The 22,718-nt window shown below is 63.5% G+C and overlaps 1 protein-coding gene across 1 annotated transcript; it reads right to left on the bottom strand.

The window, feature by feature from the left end:
• Positions 1-4,545: 4,545 nt before the first annotated feature.
• Positions 4,546-20,833, bottom strand: KIRREL2 (kirre like nephrin family adhesion molecule 2). The gene is made up of 15 exons (XM_065420271.1): positions 20,782-20,833; positions 13,014-13,163; positions 12,357-12,506; positions 12,070-12,227; positions 11,604-11,754; positions 11,071-11,176; positions 10,660-10,808; positions 10,196-10,323; positions 9,794-9,920; positions 9,429-9,529; positions 7,829-8,027; positions 7,143-7,253; positions 6,178-6,290; positions 5,332-5,415; positions 4,546-4,956 (listed from the first exon to the last, which is right to left on the bottom strand). Exons 1-15 carry the CDS (start codon positions 20,831-20,833, stop codon positions 4,546-4,548), a joined length of 2,190 nt encoding a protein of 729 aa, XP_065276343.1.
• Between the last annotated feature and the right edge of the window lie 1,885 nt (positions 20,834-22,718).

The following is a 22,718-nucleotide window of genomic DNA, read 5'->3' as shown; positions in this document are numbered from 1 at the left end:
CGGGTACCAGGCTGGATGTGTTGGCTCCAGGGGGCAAGGAGGGGGTGGGTACAGGGCTGGATGGGTTGACTCTAGGGGACAGGGAGGGAGTGGGTACAGGGCTGGATAGGTATGATCTGGGGGACATTAAGTGGGTGGGTACCAGGCTGGCTGGATCGGCTCTGGGGGGCTGGATGGGGCCGGGTTCTGTGCTGGTTCAGTAGGCTCCAGGGAGTGGGGAGGGGGCTGGTACCAGGCTGGATGGGTGGGCTTTGGGGGGCCAGGAGGGGCCGGGTACTGGCCAGGATGGGTGGCTCTGGGGCATAGGGAGGGGGCAGTTACTGGGCTGGATTGGTTGGGTCTGGGGGGGTAGGGAGGGGGCAGACACCAGGCTGGATGCGTCAGATCTGGGGGGGCAGGGGAGGGGGTGGGTACAAGGCTGGATGGTTTGGGTTCAGGGGTTGGGAAAGGGGCTGGATGAGTCGGCTCCCAGGAGTGTGGAGGGGGCGGGTACCAGGCTGGATGGTTTGGCTCGGGGGGCAGGGAGGGGGCGGATACCGGGCTGGATGGGTTGGCTTCGGGAGGTTGGGAGGGGGCGGGTATAAGGCTGGATGGGTCGGACATGAGGTGCAGCGAGGGGGCGGGTGTGACAAAGTGTGAGGTTCTCTTGGTTTTTCCTTGTTTTTTTCCAATGGTTTGCATGCAGAGGGTTGGGACTCAGTTTCCCTGGGTGTTACTGGTTTAATAAGGTGGTGGGAGAGGGAGTTTGTTGTTACAGAGGACCAGCGAGGGAACTTGGGACCCTCTTCAGTGTGACAGCCCTTCTCAGGGGTGCACTCTCTCTCGGGGGGTAAGCCCCTCCGCCTCCTGGAACTGCACCTCTCTGAGCCTTCATGCCTGTCTCTCGCCGTGGGCCCCCTCAGGGAGTCCACTTGCTCTGGACCCCCGAAGCCTCCACTCTCAGAGGGAATAATGCCACCCTGTTCTCTAGACTGGAGCGACTCTCAGCCAGTGAAAAACAGGAGAGTTTATTGAGCGTCTGAACACAGCACAGGAAACTCTCAGGGCCTCAGGCCTGGCCTGCCTCAGTACAGCACATCTAAGTCTCTCCTGCATCCAGGTGGGCTCTGCCTGCTCTCTCTCTCCAGTCCAGAGCCCCCCTGCTTTCCAGCTGGGCATCCGATATCACCTCCCCCAAGCCCCATCTCTGTCCATTGTCTTCTACCAGGTAAACAGGGTCACCTGGGCGAGAGAGGGACATAGGGAGCGGGCTGTATCGGTCGGCTCTGGGGGGGCAGGGAGGGGGCAGGTACCAGGCTGGATGTGTTGGACCCAAGAGACAGGGAGTGTGCAGGTAACGGGCTGGATAGGATGGCTCTGGGGGGGCAGGGAGGGGGCAGGTACTGGGCTGGATGGATCAGACCCAGGAGACCGGGACGGGGCAGGTATCGGAGTGAATGGGTCGACTCTAGGGGTGGGCAGGGAGGGGGCGGGTACTAGGCTGGATGGGTCGGCTCCGGGGGGCGACTGTTACCAGGCTCAATGGGTCAGGTCCAGGGGGCGGGTACCACGCTGGATGAATAGGGTCTGGGGGTGCTGGGTGGGGCTGGTACTAGGCTGGATGGGTCGGGTCTAGGGGGCACGAAGGGGGCAGGTTCCAGGCTGGATGGGTCAGCTGTGGGGGGTGGGGAGGGGGCTAGATGGATCCGTTCCAGGGGGCAGGGTGGGGATGGGTTCCCGGCTGGATGCATTGTCTCTCGGGGGGCACGTATGAAGCTGGATGGGTTGGGTTCAGGGGGCGGGAAGGGGGCAGGTTCCAGGCTGTATGGGTAAGCTCCAGGGAGTGGGGAGGGGGCGGGTACCGGGGTGGATGGAATGGACCCAGGAGACAGGGAGGGGGCAGGTATCGGAGTGAATGGGTCGACTCTAGGGGTGGGCAGGGAGGGGGTGGGTACTAGGCTGGATGGGTCAGCTCCAGGGGGTGGGAGTTATGAGGCTTGATGGGTCAGCTCTGGGGGGCAGGGAGGGGGCAGGTACTGCACTGGATGGGTCGGCTCTGGGGTGGAAGGGAGCGGGAGGGTACCTGGCTGGATGGTTTAGCTCTGGGGGGCAGGGAGGGGGTGGGTACTGCACTGGATGGGTCGGCTCCGGGGGCCAGGGTTGGTGTGGATACCGGGCTAGATGGGTTAGCTCTGCGGGGCAGAGAGGGGCTGGTACCAGGATGGATGGGACAGTTCCGGGGGGCAGGGAGGAGGCAGATACTGGGCTGGATGGGTCGGCTCTGGAGGGGCTGGGAGGGGACAGGCACCATGCTGTACGGGTCACCTCTGGGGGGGGCAGGGAGGGGGCAGGTACTGGGTTGGATGGGTTGGCTCCGGGGGGCAGGAACGGGGTGGGTATTGGGCTGGATGGGTCAGCTTTGCAGGGCAGGGAGTGACAGGTACCAGGCTGGATGGGGCAGAGATGGGGGCAGGCACCGGGCTGGATGGGTTGGCTCCAGGGGGCAGGGAGGGGCAGATTCCAGGTTGGATGGGTCAGGTCCAGGGGGTGGTTTCTGGGCTGGACATGTTGGCTCCTGGGGGCAGGTACCGGGTTTGATGGGTCAACTGTGGGGGGCAGGGAGGGGGCGGGTACCAGCCTGGATGGGTTGGCTCTGGGGGTCGGGTGGTACCAGACTGGATGGGTCAGCTTGGGGGGCACGGAAGTGGCGGGTACTGGGGTGGATGTGTCGGTTCCGAGGGCAGAGAGAGGGTGGGTACCGGGTAGGTTGGGTCAGTTTGGGGGGCGGGGAGGGGGCAGGTACTGGGTTCGATGGGTCGATGCTGGGGGGCAGGGAGGGGGCGGGTACAGGGCTGAATGTGTCAGCTCTGGCGGGGGGGGGGGGCAGGGAGGGGCGGGTTGCAGGCTCGATGGGCTGGCTCCAGGGGGCGGGTGGTACCAGGCTGGATGGGTTGGCTCCGGGGGGCAGGGAGGGGCGTTTACCGGGGTGGATGTGTTGGATCCGGAGGGCAGGGAGCGGGTGGATACCGGGCTGGATGGGTCGGATTCATGGGGCAGGGATGGGGCGGGTAGCGGTCAGATCCAGGGGGCGGACCCAAGCAGTCTTTGTCGGGCCCTGCCTCGTCAGGCTGGTTCCCCAATAAAAGTCTCACTGACTCTTTCCGTGTGTTTTATTAAATATAAATTATTTGTCTGTGCAATTGCAACGGGAGATTGACAGGTGTGTGTGGGGGGGTTCACCCTGAGAACTCCCATCCCCCCTGTGGGGGAACCCAGTGCCTGGGGATGGCCAGGAAACAGGGTGTTTTTAATGGTGGGAAAAACCCAGCCCCCACCTGGATCGATTTGGCCTAGCTCTGATTACTGCCAGAGGCTGTGGCCAGGGCACATCTATAACATCAACATCTTGCCCCCGTGGTCTTGCAATGGGGAATTAGAGTTGGTGCCCCTTGGCGGGGAGAGGTCTTGTGCCCTATTCCCTCCCCCCCCCAAGCCAACCAGGCCGCTGCCCTGGGGCATGCCTGAGGTTGCACGCTCTGAGAGGAGGAAACTGCCCTTAGTATCCCCATGGGCTGTTAGCTCCCAGCCCCACCAATCTGTGGGGCCCCTACCAGTCCCACCCCAGCAGGGGGTGGGGGTGGGCAGAGGGCAGCAGACCCAGCCCCCCCATTGGTGGTGCGTGGGAGGGTGCTGCCATTGGGGGGATTCACGCATATGTCCACTGCCCCCCATGAGCCCCATGGTCAGGCTGCACAGGAAGTTGAGAGCTGCCATTTTTACTGGGCCTGCAACTCCGGCAGGTGGGGCCTAGCATCAGCTGCCATCTTGGTCCTGCGGTTGCCATCTTGCTTCCAGGCCTGGCTGATCCAGTGCCAACGACGGTGGGGGAAGCCATTCAGAAATCCAACATCCACTGGCTCCTCCCTCCACTCGTCTCTGCAGGAAGCTGATTGGGCTGTTGGCCATTTTGAGCCCCTCTTGGTGGCCATTTTGTATCCACCTTGGCAGCCCCAGGCTAAGCCAACCGGCCAATTTCAGGAAGTGAATGGGACCATCAGCCATTCTGAACCCACCTCAACATCCCAGGGCTAAGCCGGACTTCTTCCCCAGCCAATTGGATTCATCACCAGGCCCAACCGAAGAAGTAAGCTGGGCCGTCGGCCATCTTGAACCCATTTTTGATGGCATTAGTGTATCCAACCTTGTGACTTCTTCCCTATCCAGTGCAAATCCATCCCCACGTCCAACGGAGGAAGTCAACAGGGCCGTCAACCATTTTGAACTCCCCTTGTCAGCTATTTTGAACCCATGCCCTGATTCCTACCCCCAGCCAATAGCCACTCATCCCCGCCTCTAGGAGCAAAAGTCAATTGGGGAGACAGCCATTTTGAACCTCTTCCCCCAGCCGATGGCCACTCATCTCCACCTCCAGCAGCACAAGTCAGCTAGCCTGTCGGCCATTTTGAGACAGTTGGCTAAACCGAACCTCCACCAACCCCCTCCCACAACAGGGACGGCCCTGGGTGTCTGTCCCCCAATGGCTTGATGTGTGTTGGGTAGGAAGAGTCACACATGTGTCTGCATGCGCTGCTGGGAGGGCCGCCCGTAGTCCGACTGTTGCGAGAGGGAGGTGTAGGAGAAGCGGGAGCCGCCCGACACCTTGCTGGCCTGTTCGTAGCCGTTCTCTGCCTTCTCGTAAGCGCTGGGCTTGATGTAGCTGGTGAAAGCCCGGGTGTAGGGGGCCGTGAGGTAGCCCCCCCCGTACACCCCATCCTGTGGGTAGTGGGGCTCGTAGGCTGGGCGGGAGCTGGGTGCCCCTAGCGTATAGCGGTGGCTGTAGGGCTGCCCTGAGGGGGGGAACATGGCGGCGTGGGACCCGGCGTAGAGGGGGCGCGGGGCCGGGGCGTACTCCGAGAAACTGCCAGACAGGTGGGGCTCCTCGTGAGCACGGACCTTGTAGTAACCATTGGTGGGGTCCTGGGGGGGGGGGTAGAAGAGAGACATCAATGATCCAGAGGGGGGAGGGGAGATTGGGGGCTGCCCCTCAGAGGGGGGGAACTGCCCCAAGTGCGACCGACACAGCGACGCTGCCTGAGTCTGCAGAGAGCCTGTGCCCCTTGCTGTTGGGAAGAGGGGAGCTGCTGTCTGCATCCCAATGAGATGTGAATTCCCAGCCCCTTAGCCTGGGGGGACCCCCAACCTCACACCAGCAGGGCACTCAATGTGGGGCAGGAGGGGGCCAGGGGAAGTGTAGGGGGGCCACTGTGCCTTTAAGAGAGGGGGCGGAGACACCATGGCATTGCCTCTTGGGGGAGAGGAGGTGGGGCCTGGGTCCAGGGCGGGGCTTCCCACCTTAATGTCCTGGCTGCCCTCTTCCTCCTCCAGGATCTCGCTGTGCTCCGTGTGCGACGTGGCCGGGGACTCGCTGCTCGTGGCCTGTGGGGGTGGGGGGGACGGGCTGAGTCTCGGGGTAGGGGGTCCGGCTTTGTCACCCACCCCCCACTCCCTGCAGCCACATCCCGGGGCTTGCACCCCCCGCCCCCCATGAACCAACTGAATCTGGATGCATAGCCCAGCGTGGCATTGTGGGGCGCCGGGCTGTGGGGAGCAGGGTGAGGGGCTCAGTAGGGGGCGCTGTGCTGTGGGGAGTGGGAGGTTTGTCAGGGGGCCGTGCCATGGGGCAGGGGCACAGTAGGGGGGCGCAGTGCTGTGGGGACCATGGGGCTCGGTAGGGGGCACAGGGATGAGGGGGCTCAGTAGGGGGCACAGTGCCTTGGAGACTGGGGGGCTCAGTAGCGGGCGCAGTGCCGTGGGCACCGGGGGGCTCAGTAGGGGGCGCCGTGCCGTGGAGACCGGGGGGCTCAGTAGCGGGCGCAGTGCCATGGGCACCGGGGGGCTCAGTAGGGGGCGCCGTGCCATGGAGACCGGGGGGCTCAGTAGCGGGCGCAGTGCCATGGGCACCGGGGGGGCTCAGTAGCGGGCGCAGTGCCGTGGGCACCGGGGGGCTCAGTAGCGGGCGCAGTGCTGCAGGGGCTCAGTAGCGGGCGCAGTGCCGTGGGCACTGGGGGGCTCAGTAGGGGGCGCAGTGCCGTGGAGACCGGGGGGCTCAGTAGGGGGCGCCGTGCTGCAGGGGCTCAGTAGCGGGCGCAGTGCCGTGGGCACCGGGGGGCTCAGTACAGGACACTGTGCCACGCTCACCATGGGCTCCTTGACATCATCCTCTGTATCGCTGGGTCGTCTGGGGCTGCTGTCGCTCGTGGTGATCTGCACCAGGACATCCGTCTTAGAGAGCTTGGTGCCTTGTTTGGCTGCTGGACACAGACAGACACAGGGGCGTGAACCTCTCCTGGGTCCCTAGCTCCCCTATGGGCCCCACCCACCACTGGTTCGGGGGGGGGGAATCTGTGCGCCCCATTGGTGTGGTCCCCCATCCCACCTCTGGGGTGGGGCAGCCGGGTAACAGCTGTACATAACACTGCACGGGGATGACTCCCCTGGTGCTAAGATGCAGCCGCCTCTGCATGGGAACAGCTCGCCCGGCTCTGAGATGCAGCAACTGCCACTGGAACTGGAGGAGTCACTCCATCGGTGGGTAGCAGTAGAGGGCTGTTATCCTGCACCAGCCATTGGAGGGAGAGGTTACACTTAGCCAGCGAGCTGTCCAGATCCAGTCACACACATGTGTTAAAAGAAACACGCAGTGGGGTTACCACATCAGTGCAGACGTGTCTGAGACACGTCATGGCTCCAGGTGTACATGGGAATGACTCATATGTTCATGTGTCGGGGGCCTAGGCACATGTTAAAGGGGCTGCCCACGTATGTGAGGGTATGTTTGTGTGACCGTTACATGGAACACATGTTTCATGCCTGTACAGACATGTTCTCTGGAGCATCAATGTCACCACGAGACTGCTAACACCAACCCGCGTGGGTTCCTGTATCTAAACCGGCGTGTCCATGTGTGTCCTCATGTGTCCCTACGCACAGAAGCACAGGTCTGTGTGGTACCATGTCGGGGCGTGTGTGGATCCATGTATTAGCCCAGGCATATTAACACATGTTAGAAGTGTGTCTGCATGTGAAGAGGGAAAGGCCCATCTCAGCCTTGCAGGTGATCACGTCTGTAAGTGGGGAGGGGCAGAGCTAGCCAGTGACCTCACCTTTCCCGTGGCACCAGCGCAGGCAGCAGACAGACACGCCAACGACCAAGACCAGCAGCAGGGTGATGGCGGCCGCAGCCGAGGCCCCGATTATCATGATGGGCAGGACCTCTGTGGGGGAAAGAGCAGATGAGAGCGGGTCCCTGCTGCTAAAGCACACGGACAGCTTGCCCAGTGCTGAGATGCAGCCACCTCTGGGGTGGGGCAGCTGGGGAACAGCCACACATAACACCACATGGAGACAGCTTGCCTGGCACTGAGACACAGCCACCTCTGGGGAGTGGGGGCAGCAGGAGAAAAGTCGCACATAACACCTCACAGGGACGGCTCACCCAGCACTGAAATGCAGCCACCTCTGGGGCTGGGCAGCCAGGGAACAGTCGCACATAATGCCTCACGGGGACGGTTCATCCGGCATTGAAATGCAGCCACCTCTGGGGCGGGGCAGCCGGGGAACAGTCGCACATAATGCCTCACAGGGACGGTTCATCCGGTGACAGCCACCTCAGGAGTGGGGCATCTGGGTAAGTTGTAGCCGGTTTGGTGTGGGAGGGTGGGGCAATTGGGTCAGGGGTTGGAACCCATGGGGCCCATCCTGTCAGCATGGGGCTAAGTGATGCCAGGGTTGCGTGTGGGTGGGGCCAGTTGGGCTGTGGGCAGGGCTATGGGCCAGGGGCAGGGCTTACCCTGCCGGCGCAGCGTGACGGCCGCCGAGCGGGCCCCAAAGCGGTTCCAGGCCGTGCAGTTGTAGGGCAGGGCGAAGTCCTCTGGGCGCGTGGGCTGGATGAGCAGGGCCGAGAGCACCCCCCGCTCCGTCAGCGCCGTGTCCACTGTGAATCGCTCCTCCGAGCCACTGTCCAGCACCCGCTCGCCCCACGCCCACACCTGCCGTGAGATTGGACACGGGCCCTGTCAGCGGGGGGGCAGGCTGGGGGGTGGGCAGGGGACAGCAGCACTCACGATGCGGTTGGGGGCAGGTTGGGGAGTTCAGGGGGTCAGTCAGGGGCCAGCCCTCACGATACGGTCAGGGCAGATTGGAGGGCCGGGGGGCATCAGCACACACAATGTGTTCGGGGGCAGGTTGGGGAGCTGGGGGTGAGTTGGGGGGCAGGAAGAGGGCAGCACTCACGATGTGGTCGGGGCAGGTTGTGGGGCTGGGGTATCGGTGGGGGCAGGGGGCAGCACTCACGATGTGGTCGGGGCAGGTTGTGGGGCTGGGGTATCGGTGGGGGCAGGGGGCAGCACTCACGATGTGGTCGGGGCAGGTTATGGGGCTGAGGTATCAGTGGGGGCAGGGGGCAGCACTCATTGCAGTCAGGGACTGTGACCAAGTGAGGAATTTTCTTGGTTTTCCAGTGGTTTGCATGCAGAGGGGGTGGGACTCAGTTTCCCTGGGTGTTACTGGTTTAATGAGGTGAGGGAAGAGGGAGTTGTTATTACAGAGGACCAGCGAGGGGACTTGAGACCTCAGCCAATGGCCTGGAGGACAGATACCCCTGGTGACCTGGAGGCCCAGCTCAGGAGTCACAGCGGTTCCGGCCAGTGGGAGGACAATGGGCTGCGAAGAGAGGACCCCAGTGACCTGACCAGCCAGAGGGGGCCAGAGGACAGAAGAGAGGAGAGGAGGCCACGGTGACCCTGTTTACCTGGAGAGAAGACAATGGACAGAGGCGGGGCTTGGGGCAGGTGATATCAGATGCCCAGCTGGGAAGCAGGGGGGCTTGGGGCTGGAGAGAGAGAGCAGGCAGAGCCCACCTGGATGCAGGGGAGACTGGGATGTTCTGTGCTGAGGGAGGCCAGGCCTGAGTTTCCTGTGCTGTGGTCAGACGCTCAATAAACCCTCTGATTTTACACTGGCTGAGAGTCGCTCTGGTCTAGAGAACAGGGTTGCATCATCCCCTTTGGGGGTGGAGGCCCCAGGGGTCCAGAGCGAGGGAACTCCCCGAGGGGGCCCACGGCGGAGACAGACGTGCTAAGGCTCCGAGAGGTGCGGCTCCAGGAGGTGGAGGGGCTTAACCCCCGAGAGAGAGTGGACCCCCACGAAGGGCTGTCTCACTGAAAGGGGCACCCCCCCACACGGACCACACAGGGCCAAGAGTGGGCTTGATCTGTGAGTCCGTGACAGGGACAGGTTGTGGGGCTCGGTTATCGGTGGGGGCAGGGGGCAGCACTCACGATGTGGTCGGGGCAGGTTGTGGGGCTGGGGTATCGGTGGGGGCAGGGAGCAGCACTCAATGCAGTTGGAAGCAGGTTGGTGGGCTGGGGGAGTCAGGAGACAGCACTCACGATGCGGTCAGGGGGGGGCGTGCTCCTCACTAGACACTCCAACCGTGCCTTGTCCCCCAGTGCCGTCTGCTGGCTGGACTCAGTGGTGATGATGGGGGGCCCTGCAATGGGAGGAGGCAGAATTAAGGGGGGCGGCACCTACTCGTACCCCTCCCCCAGCACAGAGACACCCCCCTCCTCAGACGCCTTCCCCACACCCTATGAGAAGCAACCCCATGGGGATGGGCCACCTGAGGCTCCACCCATGGAAGCCCCACCCCCAGGCAATGCCCAGCCCCCAGGCAATGCCCCTTAGGATGCCCCATCCCCAGACAATGCCCACTAGGATGCCCCACCCCCAGGGAATGCCCCACCCCTGCCCTCACCGTTGACCGCCAGCGTCACCTCCTTGTCAGCCACACCGATGCGTGGTACGATGGCCTTGCACACGTAGGTGCCAGCGTCCTCCTGCGTCACGGCCTTTAGGTGCAGGGTGTTGCCATTGCTCAGCACCTGCAGCCACATGGCGGGGGTTAGAGCGGGGGGCCAGGACTCCTGGGTTCGATCCCTGGCTCTGGGAGGGGAGTGAGGTCAAGTGGTTAGAGCAGTGGGGCTGGGAGCCAGGACTCCTGGGTTCGATCCCTGGCTCTGGGAGGGGAGTGGGGTCTAGTGGTTAGAGCAGTGGGGCTGGGAGCCAGGACTCCTGGGTTTGATCCCTGGCTCTGGGAGGGGAGTGGGGTCGAGCAGTTGGAGGTGGGAGCCAGGACTGCAGCGGGCAGGTCACTCACCACGCCGGATCCCTTCTTGGTCCAGGCCAGGGTGAGGGGCGGGTTCCCAGCCCAGGTGCAGGTGAAAGAGGCGTCGGCCCCGACATCCACGGTGAGGGGCTTGGGCTGGGAGACCAGGCGCGGCCCGACTGCAGGGGGAGGATCCAGTCAGTGCTTGGGTGGGGCTTGTGGTGGGGGGGGCGGGGTCATCCTCCCAACACTGTCAAACCCACCCCCTATGGTTCCCTGCCAATACTGTACCCCTCCCCCATGCATGCCCACCTTCAATTGACCTCCCTCTGCTCAGTGCCCAGCCCCTGCAGCAACCACAGCCTGGCTCCCTGACTGTGCCCTTCCCCCCAACCCATCCCATCCCCATCCTCTTCCCCACTGACAGCACCCTCACAGCACCCTGCCCCCCATCCCCCACCTCCCCTGCAAACCCCCCACAGCCAGGGATCACAGCGCCCATCCCCCCCACTCACAGTGCACATCCACCAGGGTGCTGACATTGGTGCTGCCCACGGCGTTGGCCACCTCGCAGGACACAGGCTGGGTGAAGAAGGAGTGATCCACCCTGGCCTCGTAGCTGTCCCCATTGGCCTCGGCAATGACCGCGCCGCCCTTCGCCCACCTGCCCCACAGCCGGCGGGGGGGAGAGACGCAGAATTAGGGGGAGCCGCTGCTGCATCAGCTGGGGGCAGTACCTCCTGTGCCCACCAGGGGGCGTGGATTCCCCTCTGCTCCCGCAGGTAAGGCAGCAAGAGCCGGTGGGAGGGGGCCTGCATGTCCCCACTGCAGCCACCAGAGGGCAGTGCATCCCCGCCCCCTCCCCTGGCTGGGCCCGCCGGGTCTCCCAGGGCACCCGGACGCCGGGGTCCACCAGCGGCTCTTACCGGTAGCCGGTCACCTCGGGGTTGGCAGTGGCGGTGCAGAGGAAGCTGACCTTGCCCCCCTCCGGGACAGTCTGTGGCTGGACAGAGAGGATCACGGTGGGGGGGTCTGGAGGGGGGAAGGGGAAGACGGTCAGAGACATGCGACCAGCTCTTGGGTGGGGCTCACCTGCCTCCCGCCGAGCCCCCTGCCCTGCCCCTCACAACACAGTGCACCCCACCAGGCACCCCCACCCACTGCAGCATGGCTCCCCCCAGCCCCCACAGCACAGCACCACCTGCCGGGTGCCGAGTCCCCTCCCTGTCCCTCACAGCACAGTGCACCCTGCTTGGCCCCCCCACCCCTGCAGCACAGTGCCCCCCACCTGACCCTCCCCTGCTCCCCGCAGCACAGTGCCCCCGCTGAGCCCCTTGCCCGGGCCCCCACAACATGGTGCCACTGCCAGCTCCCCTACCCCCGCAGCACGGCGCCCCATGCCAAGACCTGGCCCTGCCTCCCACAGCGCAGCGCCCCCGCCCCCCGGGTCAGGACTCACACAGCACGTCAAGGGTGATGGAGGTCTGCTTGCCAGCAGGTGCGGCCGGGTTGGCGACGCGGCAGGTGTAGGCGCTGCCCATGTCCTGGGTGCTGGGCGTGAGAAGCAGGGTGCTGATGGCCGTCGCCCGCTTCCCATCCTCCATCAGGGCCTGGGGGGCAGGAGCAGAGGTCAGGCCTCAGCCTGGGGCCCACTAGGCCCATCCCCCAATGGGTCCCGGGGGCTGGGAGGGAGAATCTCCCACCCCCCCACTGTGCCGTCCTTTCATGCCATATCCCATCTCCCCTTTAATACCCTACCCCCCCCCCCCGCTGCCCCTTTAATAGCCTGTGTCCCACCACACACCTGGGCTGCCCCTTTAATTCCCTGCACCCCACACACTTCAGGTTGCTCTTTAATAACCTGCCTCACACACATACCCTGTGCCCCCCCTTTAATGCCCTACCCCTGCACCCTGGCACCTCACCTTGGCATAGAGGGCAGAGTCTTGCAGCTGCCCATTGCGGTACCAGCTGATCTCAGGGGCAGGCTTGGCACCAGACACCTGGCAGGTCAGGTTGTAGGGCACGCTGGCCTGGACCCGGACGATGGGGCCATTCTGGATCACGGGGTCATTGGGCGGTACTGGGGGGGGGCAGATGGGAGACAGGGGATCAGTGATGGGGTGGGAGTCCCCAGGGCAGTGCCCCAGCTGTGGGGAGAGGGGGCTCCAGTGCTGTGAGCTTCCCCAGCTGGGGGGGAGGGGACACTCACGGAGCACCGTGAGCTGGGCACGCTGGGAGCGCAGCGCCGCCTGCGTAGCCTGGCACTCGTACACAGCGTCGTCGCCAAGCTCAGCGGACTCGATCCTCAGGTTGTGCTGCCCGGCCGCCGGATCCCCGACGATGGAGTACCGGGACCAGCCTGCGAGAGAGAGGGACAGACTGCAGGGACTGGCACAGCGCCCCCCAGGGACCACCATCTCCCCCCACTGCAGCACAGTGCCCCCAGGGATCCCCAGTCCCCCTCACAGCACAGCACCCCGCAGGGACACAGGGTTCCCCTCCCCGCAGCACAGCACCTCCCCAGGAACCCCTGGTCCCCCCTCACAGCACAGCTCCCCCTGGGTACCCCCAGTCCCCTCCCCGACAGCACAGTGCCCTCTGGGGACCCCCAGTCCCCTCCCCTGCAGCACAGTGCTCCCCAGGGACCCTCAGTCCCCTCCCACAACATGGCACCCTATGGAGTCTCCTGGTCCCTCCCCCCCACTGAACAGCGCCCCCTGGGGACCCCCAGTCCCCTCCCCTGCAGCACAGCAGCCAGTGGGGTCTGCTGATCCCTGCCTCCCTGCAGCACAGCCCCCCCAGGGACCCCCAGTACCCCTCAAAGCACAGTGCCCCCTGCTGACCCCCCCTGCAGCCGCGTACGTACCAGGCAGGTCTCGCTCTCCGCCCAGTGCCAGGCCATCCTTGGTCCACTGCACCATGCCCTGGTAGCCCACAACCACGCAGGCCAGCGTCACCGACTGCCCCGCCACGATCACCTGGTCCATGGGCTGCTGAAAGAAATACGCCCCCCAGCCTGGCGGGCGGGGGAGGGGGAGGTGTTAACCAGACAGGGGCCCAGGGATTACGGGAGGCGGGGGGGATGGGGGACTGGGAGCCAGGACTCCTGGGTTCAATCTCATCTTGGGGAGGGGAGTTCATGAGGGAAAGCTCCCAACAGGAGCACAAGGTGGGGGGAGATTGGCTGGGGAAGGGGGGCAGCATGGGGAGCACAGGCCGGGGGGATGGGGGATCCTGTCAGCAGGGGAGGGGGGCGTGGGGAGCGCAGGCCAGAGGGGATGGGGGATCCCAGCAGCAGGGGAGGGGGGCTTGGGTAGCACAGCTGGGGGGGGGGGGGATCCCGGCAGCAGGGGAGCACAGAAGGGGGGGATGAGGCATCCCAGCAGCGGGGAGAGGGGGCCTGGAGAGTGCAGGCCAGAGGAGATGGGGGATCCCGGCAGCAGGGGAGGGGGGCGTGGGGAGCGCAGGCCAGAAGGGATGGGGGATCCCAGCAGCAGAGGAGGGGGGCATGGGGAGTGCAGGCCAGAGGGGATGGGGGATCCCAGCAGCAGGGGAGGGGGGCGTGGGGAGCGCAGGCCAGTGGGGATGAGGGATCCAGGCAGGAGGGGAGGTGGGCATGGGGAGCACCGGCGAGGGAGCTGGGGAATCTTGGCAGCAGGGGAGGGGTTGATGTGGGGAGTGCAGGCCGGGGGGGATGGGGGATCCAGGCAGCGGGGAAGGGGTGTGAGGGGAGGGCAGGATGGGGGGGATGGGGAATCTAGGCAGCGGGGAAGGGGGCATAGGGAGCACAGAATGGAGGGGGGGAATGGGGGATCCCGGCAGCAGGGGAGGGGGGAGCTGGGATGAGGCCCCCAGTAAATCCATTTGATATTGCAAGTGAGTGAGGGACTGGTGCAGCTGGAGGGGCCTGAAAGGGGTGAGGCAGGGTGGAGGCAGGGAGACGGAAGGGGCAGGCAGAGAGGGGTGCATGGAAGGGCAGCTGCTGTGGTTGCCAGCGGGGCAGGGAATGGGACCCTGGCTTGCTGGGGGGGTCTGGTCCACCTGCACTGCCCCCCCCGAGGAGTCCATAGGGGAAGGAGGGGTTTATGGGGTCTCTGCCAACCTCCCCACCCTGGGCACCTTAAGCAGGGTTGTAAGGGTGTTGTGGTGCCTATCCCCACAGAGCTGGCCCAGCCTTTCTGTGGGGCTGGCAGGCTGGTAGGAGGGGACACGGGGGGGACGTAGGGGCTAGGGCTAGGGAACAGGAGTCAGAGACCCCCGCAATGTACTCAGGGCTATCTGCCCCGCACAAGGTGGGGGGAGATTGGATGGCGAAGTGCCCCCCTCCCCTGGCCCCCCCAGCTCCACCCCCCACAGACACACCCTCCCCAGGGTCCCCCCCAGCCCTTCCCCAGGGACCTCTGTCCCCTAGCCCAACCCCACAGATACCCACTCCCCCAGCAACCCCCAACTGTCCACCCCATCCCACTATAGATACCAGGGCCGCCCTTAGGATTTATGGGGCCCTACGCAGTATTATTAAACTGGTGCCCCATGCCCGACTTGGGGCACAGCCACCACCCCCGCCCATGGACCCCCCAGAAGAACCACCCCCCCATTGCTGACACACACTGAGCTTCCTACACAGCCGACGCTGCGGCAGCCCTGGGGGGAAGGGACAAGGTAGCAAAGGATACCAGCCGCCCAGCCCGCCTCACGGCGGCGGAGTCACAGTTCCCCGCCCCATACCCTGCGCGGCGCTGGCGCATTCGGCTCTGGGAATATGGCATTGCCTAAGGAGACGGCAGCGCGCGCTGGGTGTGCGGGAGCCGACCCGCTCTTACCTGCTGTCCCGGTGGTGCCCCAAATTTTCAGATACCCTATGCAGCCGTGAATGCCTAAGGACAGCCCTGATAGATACATCCTTCCCCCACCTAATTCTGCCCCCCGATTGCCCTGCACTCTCCCCACTACCCCATTCCCCCTAGGCCTTGCCCGAGACACCCCCACCCCAGCCCCAGCCCCCTGGGGCAGGAACTGCTCCATTTCTGCAGGGAAGGAGCCCAGAGGCTGAAGGGTGAAAGATCCTTTTTGCACCACTGAGATTCCTCGGCTCTGATCTCCTGGCTAAACCCTTCTTAATTCCAATCCAATCACACCGCCCTTTGTCCCGATTGTTTCCAAGTTTACCCAATAAACCAGGATCTGAATAAGGGGATAATCCTCTGAGGAGGGTCAGGAGGGGCTGGGGGGAGCGAGACAGAACAAATCAGAGGGAGATGCACATATGCCAGGCTTTGTGCAGCACAGGGGATCCAGGAGTCCCAGCTCGAACCCATTACACCCCACTGCCTGGGCCAGAACCCAGGAGTCATAGAACCTCAGGGTTGGAAGGGACCTCAGGGGGTCATCTAGTCCAACCCCCTGCTCAAAGCAGGACCAATCCCCAGACAGATTTTTGCCCCAGATCGCACTAAATTCTCACCCACTCGCAATGCCCAGTGGGTGGGGGACTGGGCGTGCGCTGGTCATCGGGGGAGGGCAGAGGGGGCTATGTATGCACACACACAGATGTGACACACACACACACACATGGAGACGCACACACAGCTGTGACAGACGCACACACACAGGGCTATGTCACACACACACACACACAGGGCTCTGATACCCATACACACACTGCTCACTGACACACACAGAGCTTTGGCTTGATACACAAACACACCTCTCTCCTCTGTAGCCAGTGACACTGACTCTGACCCCCTCCCCATCACACGCTGACTGAGACACACTCGGTGACATTGCCAGATTTACAGATCCACAAGGGATCACGCACACCCTGACCCAGATTCACCCCTCCTGACACCCCCGCACACCCTGACACACACACACAGGCTCAGCCCCCTCCCCCTGCACGGACACAACCACGCACAGACTCACACTGGCTCTGGGGCATAGTGTCACACACACACACACAGTCCAGGGATGACCTGGACTCACCCCCAGGCTCCCCGAGAACATTCGCACCCCATGACGCAGACCCGCAGCAACAGCCGCAGTGCACTGCGGTGGCTGACGCTCACATCCTGACACACCCGCTCACCAGCGCTCAGCTCACCGGGCTGGTCCCGTGCCCCCACTCCCAGCCTGGGGGAGAAGATACATGACACCCTGGGGAAGACCCCTGCTACAGCACCCCACTCTTCTCCCAGAGCTGGAGAGAGAACCCAGGAGTCTTTGCTCCCAGCCCCCCCTGCTCTAACCACCAGACCCCACTCCCCTCCCAGAGGCAGAGATAGAACCCAGGAGTCCTCACTAGAACCCACTCTTGGCCCACAGCTGGAAATAGGGGGAATGATTCCCAGTGGTTAGAGCGAGAGGGGGACTGGGAGTCAGGACACCTGGGTTCTATCCTGGCTTGGGGACGGGAGCGTGTCTAGTGGTTAGAGCCGGGGAGAGGGGGAGGGCTGAGAGTCAGGATGCCTGGGTTCTCTTGCCATCCCTCCTTCCCCGCTTGTCAGTTCTCCCACCCCCTCCACTGAGAGATACTCAGCTGCATTTCCACGCTCAACAGCAAATCCGCTTGGAAGCTGCACAGAGGCCTCAGATTCCTGCCTCCTAACAGGCGTGAAATCTGTGCCCATTGTGCGCCTGCCTCTGGGGAGGGGGCGCTGGAAGCCGCGCAGTTCCAACAAATAGCTTTGTGCAGAAAGTGGGGCCCTGCTGATCCCAGCCTGGCCAGGCCCTCTGCCCCCCAGTAACCCTCCCTGTACAGAAGGGAGGGACAGAATGGGGGAAAGGGCCAGCAGAAAGCACTTAGCCTCCGAGGATGGATATAGCCAGAGGCATGGTGGGTTAGCGGTTAGAGCATGGGACAGCGAGTCAGGAAACACGGACTCCACCATGTGAGCTCGGTGTGGGGCGGGGCTGGGAGCCAGGACTCCTGGGTTCTCTCCGTGGCTCTGCCCCTATACTGCTGCCCAGGTGAACTTGGACAAGTACTGTTGCTTCTCCGTGCCTCAGTTTCCCCCATCTACATAAAGAGGATAATGAGAGTGACTGGCAGAGGAGGCAGCCTCAGGAGGCTGTCCCATTCCCCACCCGCCTGAGCCACCCAGTGTCCCCCATTAGCCCTGGGGCCAGTATCTTGTCTCTCATGGGGCAGGGAAGGGTGGATGAGGCGTGCAAGTGCAGTGTAGGGCCAGGCAGACAGAGGCCAGGCCGTGGGGGGCTGTGGGGTTAATGCAGTGCCCACACAAAGCCGGTGTTGTTGTGCTGGGAGTGGCAGTGGGAGGGGGCGGGGCGGGGAGGAACATGGGGGGCCCCACCCTGGGGCAGACAGCTTGTGAGAGCGGGAGCTGCCAGGACCCACAATGGACCCCTTTGTGCTGGGGCTCATTCAGCGCCCATCCCCCCTCCTCCGTCCAGCCACCCCCACGCCTGCTGCCTTGGCAGCCCAGAGCAGGGCCGGCCACTCCCCCCCCTCCCGCCAGCCTGGCCCTCCTGCCCCACAGCCTGCAACCCCTCTCCACTGGCCTCCCCCCCCCCCACGGTCTGCACCCGCCACAGCCTGCACCCCCACCTCTGCCAGCCTACCCCCCCCCACCTCCACCAGCCTGGCATCTCCACCAGCCTGTCTCCCCGCGGCCTGTGACCCCCCCACAGCCAGCACTTCTCCACCTATGCTGGCCTGGCCCCCCTTCCTCCACTGGCCTGGTGCCTCCACTAGCCTGGCCCCCCATGGCCTGTGACCCCCCTAGCCCCACGGCCAGCACCCCTCCACCTACGCTGGCCTGGCCCCCCTGCCTTCACTGGCCTGGCCCCCCATGGCCTGCACCTCCCCCATGTCCACCAGCCTGACCCCCCCACCCAGCCCTCCAGCCTGAACCCCCCCCCCCATCTCTGCCGACCTGGCCCCCACCTCCATCCTCCCCACTGCCCAAAACACAGCCCAGCATTGCCCCCCCCAGCCCACTGGCTAAAGGGGGGCAGCAGGAGAGAGAGAGAAAGTGGGGGGGCGGAGGGCGGGATATGGGGATAGATAAATGGATGGGTGTCCGTGTGTATGCAGATGGATGGACGGCCAAACAAACCCTGCACCTTCTCTCCCCTCCTCCCCACTGACCCTCCCCCCTTTCACTGGAGGGGGTGGGTGGAGTCTTGCAGCTGCACAGGGCCACCCCACTGGCATGAGAAACCCCCCTCATGCCCAGCCGGGCACCCCATGGCAGGGGTTGGGGGGCACATGCCCCACGTGCCCGGCAATGAGCATAACACCCCCTGGCAGGTTTGCCAGCACCACCTGGCACCAGCTCGGCCCCCAGAAATTAGGTCACTTCCAAACAGCCAACAGATGTTAATTTTGTGTGTGTGTCTGCAAAGCGGCCCCTCCCCCATGCCCAGAGGAATGGCAACCCCCCCACCCGAGCCAGGGATTAGAACCCAGGAGTCCTGGCTCCCAACCACCCCACTTCCCGCCCCCCCACCCGCCGCCAAGCTGGGGAATAGAACCCAAGAATACAGGTTCCCAGTCCCCCAGCTCTAACCCACTAGACCCACCACCCAGGAGTCCTGCCTCCCAGCCCCACCTACTAGAACCCCTCCCAGATCTGGGGAGAGAACCCAGGAGTCCTGCCTCCCAGCCCCACCTACTAGAACCTCTCCCAGATCTGGGGAGAGAACCCAGGAGTCCTGGCTCCCAGCCCCACTGCTGTAACCTACTGGACCCGACTTCTCTCCCAGAGCAGGGGATGGAACCAAGGCCTCCTGATCCTTACAGAAAGTATCACCAGAGCGTGGGTTAGTTACTGAGCTCGCATGGCCAGACCACCAGGCCCCCTGGGTTTGACATCCTGAGCAGCAGGGAAGGGGGGAGGGGCAGGTACCAGGGTCAGTGGGTCTGATCTGGGGTGGGAGGAGATATGGGGTTGGATGGGCCCATGGAGAGCTGCTACAGAACAGTTACAGTCCCCTCTCCTGACCCCTCCCCCAAACCCATCCCCAGCAGCCCTGGAAACCCCCCCCCCCCAAGCACCTGGGCCCCCATCCCTCCCCTGTCAGACTCTGATCTTCCTATCCCCATAACCCCCATGATTTTCCCCACAAGCCCCTGGGCCCCCATCCCTCCCCTGTCAGACCCAATTCCCCCCATCCCCATAATGCCCCTGATTTTCCCCACAAGCACCTGGGCCCCCATCCCTCCCCTGTCAGACCCTGATCCCCCCCAGCCCCATAACCCCACGATTTCCCCTCAAGCACCTGGGCTCCCATCCCTCTCCTGTCAGAACCCAAACCCACTCCCCCAGTCCCCACCCAGCCCCCTGCCAGCTCCTCTGAGCCAAGTGAATGGAAAACAATGCCCCAAGGCAAAGACACCCCCTGCTCCATCCAGCCCCCCTCCCCCCCCCCCCACACTCTGCCCCAAACCTCTCAGAATTCATTAGTGTTTCCGTAAAGGGAATTCATAGCTGGGGGGCCCAGCAGCCCAACCAGGCGTGTAAGTGTGAGCTCGGCTCGGCTCCCCTGACACCTCCAGAACCCCCCCCCACACACACACACACCCTGGGGGCGATTGGCACCCAGCCGTGCCTGGGCACCTCCACACCTGCCCCAGGGCAGGTCTGCTCCTTTCTCTGTCAGCGCAGGAGGAGAGGATCTGACAGACACACTGGGAAAGGGTGGGGGGAGAGGGGAAATGGAGCTGAGATTTTGCTCTCCCCCATCCCCCTCTGTATCCCTGCCAGAGCGTAGGATAGCCCACAATGCTCTGGGCCTCCAGAAGGGGAAATTGAGGCAGTTTTAGCAATGGAACCCAGGAGTCCTGGCTCCCAGCCCTTCCCCTCCAACCACTGGTTCCCACTCCCCTCCCAGAGCTGGGACAGAACCCAGCAACCACCTCCTCAGGAAGTCTGTAGGGGATGATCCAGGAAATTGCAGACTCGCAGGACTCATTTGGTTCTTTCCCCGGAGCACCCCATGGGGTGGAGGAGAGGCTGGGGGACAGCTCCCCACTGCCTGCTACCCTTCTCCCCCCATGGGGGCCATATCACAGCACCCCACTATGGGCACTCATTGGGGCCCCGTCCCAGTAAGATCCTGAAGGGGTGGGACAGGCACTGGGGAGCAGGATAATTATCCCTCCCTGAGCTTAGTGCATTTACTCCCCCCACACACACACACAGACACATACATATCCCCCCCCCAAAACACACAGCTTGACACCATCATCCTGAGTGGCAAAGACCAGAGGAGCTCGCTCAAGGTCAGGATGCCAGTAGCAGGATGCCAGTAGCAGTAGAGAGAACCCAGGAGTCCTGGCTCCCAGACCCCACTTCCCCAACCCACTAGACCCCACTCCCCTCCCAGATCCAGGGAAAGAACCCAGGAGTCCTGGCTCCCAGCCCCCCCTCCCACTATAACCCACTAGACTCCCCTCCCCTCCTAGAGTCAGGGAAAGAACCCAGGAGTCCTGGCTACCAGCCCACCACTGTAGCCAGTGGTGCGTGTGCAGAGTCCTGGGAAGGAAGGCTAAGAAGACCCCTCCAAAACCAGCCATTGCTCAGCCTACTTTGGAGATAGTGGAGGATATGACCCAGGGGAACCCAACTGATCCCCACCCAACAAGCCCAGGTCCCCATCCCCCCAGCTCCTACCTATGTGGGCGAGGCAGCTCAGGGCCAGGATGCAGGGGAGCAGGGCTGACATCTCCGTGCTGGGTTGGGGAGCCCTTGGGGGATCCAGCTCCCGTTCCGGTCCGCTGCTGACACTGGGATGGGGATCGGTAAATCCACACTGCAGCTCTGCTCTGGATTCCTCTACACCCACCGGGGGAGGGTGGTGGTCAGGACTCCTGGGTTCTATCCCAACTCAGGGAGGGAAGAGGAGGGAGGTCTAGTGGTTAGTGTGTGGGGGCTGGGAGCCAGGACTCCTGGGTTCTATCCTGAGTTCTGGGAGGGGACGGGGGTCTAGTGGTTGGGGGAGCTGGGAGCCAGGACTGCTGGGTTCTATCCCGAGCTCTGGGAGGGGACGGGGGACTAGTAGTTGGAGGAGCTGGGAGCCAGGACTCCTGGGTTCTCTCTCGATCCCGAGAACCCACTCTGCACAGCCAGGCTGATGATGCTCTGGAGTCCTTCAGCTCTGGGGATAGCAACTCATTGAGGCCAGCAGCCGGCAGGCCCCGCCCAGGGTGTGCACTGATTGGTGGAGAGGGTGCTCTCATTAATAAAAAAGATCACACAGACAGAGCCTGGGTCATCTGCTCTGAGTGGGGGGAGGGGGAGCCCCTCATCCCAGACAGAGGGTCCTCCCCCCAGCAGCATGACAAGGGCATTAGGGGATATGGGGTGTTGGGGGGGGGGTGTAGGTAGGTAAGTGTGTTACACAACACAGTGCACACATGCATGGATCAAGCCAGCTCACAAGAAGAGTAAAGGGGAGAGTGGGCACATAACACATGCACCTCCACAACCCCAGGAGGGGTGTGACCCGGTGTGTGTGTAGTGAGGGTTGTGTTTGTGCAGTGGTGTTGCTGTGCATAGCGGGATGTGTGTGTCTGTATGTGGGTTGCAGATGCAGTACGTGTGCACATTCTGGGTGTCATTTGTGTGTCTCTGCGCTGTGCTCGTGTGTTGCAGTTGGTGTGTGCGCTGTTTGTGTGTGCAGTGTCTGGTGCTGTGTGAGCACAACCGGAGCTGGTTGCTCCCCTTGCCGCCCCCCCAGCAGGGAGGCCTAAGAATAGGAACTGGGAATCCCAGGGGGCAGCCACTGCACAACAACCTGACGCAACCCCCAGCTTCCTGCCAGCTCCTCGCCAGGCACAGCCTGCTGGCCCCCTCAGCTTAGCTAGATCCTCAGCCCCCAGGCCCAAACAGCTCCATCTTCCCCAGCCCCCAGCCTGGCCTGCTCCCCCTCCTTGGTTCCACCCTCTTTCTCTGGTTGCCCCTGTTCTTTCTTGGCCTTTCACAGCTGCCTACCCTCATGCCCCCTCTCTCTGCCTGAGCAGGTAGCACCAGCTGACAGAGCGCATCCCCCGGCCTATGACCCTGCCCCCTGGGGAGTCTTGCAGCCACATGAGTGGAAATGCCATGGGGCTGGGAATTTCCCCCCATCTGTTCCCAATTATCTCTTGGGAGTTTGTGCAACAGGGGAAATGGGGGAAGCTGAGACCTCATGGAGTTGACTCACCCCACACAGGGAGATAGAACCCAGGCATCCTACATCCCAGCCCCCCACCTCTAAGCACTAGACCCCAGAACTCCTGACTGCCCCCTCCCACTTTAATCACTAGTCCCCACTCCCTTCCCAGGGCCGGGGATAGGACCCAGGAGTCCTGGCTCCCAGCTCTAACCACTAAATATTACTCCCCTCCCAGAGCTGGGAAACAAACCCACTAGCCTCTACTCCCCTCCCAGAGCTGGGGATAGAACCAAGGAGTCCTGGCTTCCAGCCCACCCTGCTCTCTGTGCTAGGCCATGCTGCAGGCACATGCCTGCCCTGCCAGTCCCCGGGTGATGAGGGTGAATGGGAAGCAGATTGTGCTGGGGTGTGTGTGGAGGGGGGGAGATTTAAGGGGATTTCTGCTGGTTTGTGT

Source organism: Emys orbicularis, chromosome 20 (genome assembly GCF_028017835.1).
Source record: "Emys orbicularis isolate rEmyOrb1 chromosome 20, rEmyOrb1.hap1, whole genome shotgun sequence".
NCBI classification, from domain to species: domain Eukaryota; kingdom Metazoa; phylum Chordata; order Testudines; family Emydidae; genus Emys; species Emys orbicularis.
Note: the sequence above shows the minus strand (reverse complement) of the source record. Positions and strands in the feature narration are given on the sequence as shown.